Here is a 3,552-nt window from a genome sequence, read left to right on the forward strand (position 1 = left end):
GCATTAATGTCAGGTAAATGTCAGGCTCAGGCCAGGGACACGTGTTGCAGCTCTCCCAAGGAAGGCAGTGGGTATATTGCTATTCAGACACTCATCCTTGTGTACAAGGGGGCAGAGAGAGGGAACAAAAATGCAGTACAAAGTCCTCCTGAGGAGGATGGCATCTCGGTGTCCATCAGCCTGGGTTCAGACTTAATGGTCTGTCCAGAACAATAAAATATTAATAAAAAGGCATGGTGTGACATCAGCATTTAGACTTGTAGTCCACAAGGCAAGAAATCCACAGATAAGGACGACTGTGAGTATATGGAACACAGGGAATCTGAGTTAGGAGGTTGGGAAGTGCCTCTTGAACACAGCCCTGCCCATGGGAGCTGGGGCATCCATTCCCAGTCTGTGTCTTTTGCATGGCCCTCACCTCAAAGCCCCTGCTCCCTTGTCAGTCCACACATGTTACCCCCTCCACAGTTGGCTTTGGCCCATTGTGATTTTTTTGTTGGTGGTGGTGGTGATTTTTGTTTGTTGTTTTTTTCTAACCTGGCTTCTGCTACCTCTGAACAATGTCACTGATTTCTTTCACTGAACTGAGAAGTTTGCTAAAGTCCTGGGTGGCTGCAGGACCACTGCCAGCTGTTGCTGGGCAGATCTGAAGCTCCCTTAGGTTATTCTCCAGCTTATTGATGGCCTCCCGAAAGGCAAATTTGTTCCTCATCTGCTGAATGGAGTCCACGTAGCTCACGCAGAAGGTGTAGAGGTTCTTGCCAGCCTCCAGGACAGCACTGTGGCTTGCCATTTGTTCAGAGTTCTTGCTGATGGCAACCCTCAGGGCCTCGGTGCTTTCCAACACCACCCCTTTAGTGATGGTGCCACTGGCAATCCTCTCCGGGGGCTGCCTGGTCTTCCGCAGAGAGACCCTGGTGGAAATGAGAGGGATGAAGGCTGTAGATGATGGCTGGTCCCCACCTGGGGCAGAGGGTACAGACGAGGAGGAGGCAGCTGGGGTTGCTGTGCTCAGCAGCAGCTTTGTAGAGGACTGTGGCTTTGGTACAGAGGGGATCCCCAGCTTTTTCACACCTTCCCCTGACTGGTTTGGCTTGACAGCATCACTACTCGCAGCATCTCCAGCCTGAGTCAACTGTTTGGATTTTGGCCCAGACACCACATCTGCTGCTGCTTCATGGCTGGGACTGTGAGACACTTTCCCAGGCTTGCCAACAGAGGAGGAAGACAGCGGAAGCGGAGGGGCTGGTTTCAGCTTTGATAACTTCCCTTTGTCCTTCCCTGCTGCCTCTGAAGTCTGCTTGAGCCTCCTCAGGCGTGGCTCCTCAGAAGCTGCCTTGCTGGCACCCACAAACCCAGCAGCGTTGGGTTTGGCAGCAGAACCTTGGTCCATCATCACAGTGGTACCTAAGGCACTGGATTTGACTCCATCATCTTTGTGGAGCACGTTGGAAGGAAGGGAAGCAGGTTGCCTACGGCCAAGTTTTGGTGTCAGAGTGGGAGGGCTGGAGCCAGGGCTCGACTCTGCATCTTTGAACACATCATCAGTGGTCTCTTCATTTTTCTTAAGCAGCCGTGGAGGAGGGGTCACTGTTCCCCTGACAGCAATGTCAGTCTTGGCCTCATTTGCCCGCTTCCGAGGCAGTGCTGGCTTTTCACTTTTGTGTCCCCCGAGAGTGGAGGAATCAAACTGGCGTCCCGTGGACTGCAGATCCCGAGGCAGAGTCACAGATTTCCACTCTGTGTCCTTTGCCCCGTGGGGCACACAGGAGGCTGAGCAGGACCTTAAGAAACGCTTGCTGGAGTTGGAACTACTCTCCTCCTCACCAGCCACCCCTCGACTGCTGCTCATCGTGCTGGATTTCTTCCGTAAGTGCGGAGATAAAAACCCAGAGTTCCCAGCAATGACCCCGTTGGTGACACCAGCACCATTGCTTGGGCTCTGAAACTTGGAGGGGTCAGCTGTGTCCAGGGGGGGTGCGATGAAGGTTCCATTCCCAGCATCCCTGCACTCCTCCTCCCCGCCCGCCCTGCGGTCGGCGTGGCCGTCCATCTCCCTGAAGGAGCTGCTCCGTTTGGGAGGGGTAGGGGCTGTCTTCTTCTTCTTCTTGATCAGGGCACTGAAGAGGTTGTGTTTTTTGTCTTTCGGAAGCAGCTTCTCATCTTCATTCAAACCGCTCTCCAGGGCCACCCTCTCCTTTCGTGGGAGCAAGGGAGAAATAGCAGGTTCATGATCCAGAGGGTCTGCAAGGGAAAGAAGAGAGACTATTGAGCATTGATTCAACAGCCAGAATAATTGTTTTCTTCCAGGATCAGACCACTGCAGCACCTCCAAAAGGTGCAGGTTCTGTACAGAGAGACAGTTTCACATCAGAAGTACAGCCACACTCGAGCCTGGATTGAATGTGGTCCCTAATCCTGCTCACATTCATTTCTGAGGTGGTTTCTACAGGACTTGGCTGACAAGCTTCTCTCGTAAGCTTCTCATTTAAACAACAACACACAAACTGCTGATGTTCAGATTCCCCTCTCACATCTGGAGACTTGTTTACACTTCACACTGTGAAGAAGTCAACTATTTATTAAGAGGCCTTTGCTTTTGTCCCTGTGCTGCTGCCATCTTTTGAACAGCCAACCCTCTGAATTACAAAGACATCCCTGGAACTCACCTCCAGCCCCAGACTCCTTGTTCATTTAGATTCTGATACTCCTAAACTCCTTCCTGAGGTCATCCTTTGTGGGGAATGGAAACAACTTTTTTCACAAGCAGAAATCAAGATGCCCTTCCACAACACTTTAGGTTGTATCACCCTGGAGATGACCAGCTTTGTACAAAAATGGAGGGAAGTGCTAGGAACAGCCTCCTTCAGCAGCTTTGCTCCAGAAAGAAACGATGGGGTGACCCTTTCTCCACTTACAAGAGGTATTTAAAAATTAATAATGGTTTATAATAAATTTATACAGAGTTCTGAAGGTCTCTGTATTTGACTGACAGGGGGTCTCATTCCCAAGCCAGGCACTTGGATGCCATCCTAATTCAAAGGAGCAACGCCCTCAGGGCAGCAGATACATTCACAGCTCGACTAGGCAGAAAGAAGGGAGATGAAGCAGAGTTATAGGGGAAAAGGAAGATGCTTCTTAGTCACACATCAGTGAACATCACGCTATGGGTAGCATTTTGGGTGAGGAAGGGATTTTGGTTGAGGAAGGAGAATGTGAAGAAAAAGTGTTGCACACCTTGGGAAGACAGCACACTTCCAAAGGACCATGTACAATTAACATGTCCCCACATAACAACTTAAGGGGACCTGGACAACCAGAAGAGCTCTCACACCATTTAGTGAGGCCACAGCCTTGCTGTGTCTAGACACGGCAGAGCTGAGGAGATGCAGAGAAAACGAGCAGCCTGCACTGAGGAACAGCTTCCAACTGCTGGACTTGCCATGGAAACACTGACAATTGAAGGGAAACTGCAATAAAACTTTAATATGAAATATTTTCTTTCACAATAAAGAGTGAAATCATTCCCAGCATAATGTTAAGATCATATTA

The 3,552-nt window shown here is 50.1% G+C and overlaps 1 protein-coding gene across 4 annotated transcripts in view; it reads right to left on the reverse strand.

Moving 5' to 3' along the window:
* Positions 1-547: 547 nt before the first annotated feature.
* ABL1 (ABL proto-oncogene 1, non-receptor tyrosine kinase) overlaps positions 548-3,552 on the reverse strand; it is a 79,810-nt gene continuing 76,805 nt past the window's right edge. For all 4 annotated transcript variants that reach the window (XM_009998886.1, XM_009998887.1, XM_009998888.1 and 1 more), the window contains exon 11: positions 548-2,244. In XM_009998886.1, coding sequence (XP_009997188.1) covers positions 548-2,244 — 1,697 coding nt within the window. The remainder of the gene's footprint in view (positions 2,245-3,552) is intronic.

Source organism: Chaetura pelagica, unplaced genomic scaffold, assembly GCF_000747805.2.
Source record: "Chaetura pelagica isolate M959 unplaced genomic scaffold, ChaPel_1.0 scaffold405, whole genome shotgun sequence".
NCBI classification, from domain to species: domain Eukaryota; kingdom Metazoa; phylum Chordata; class Aves; order Apodiformes; family Apodidae; genus Chaetura; species Chaetura pelagica.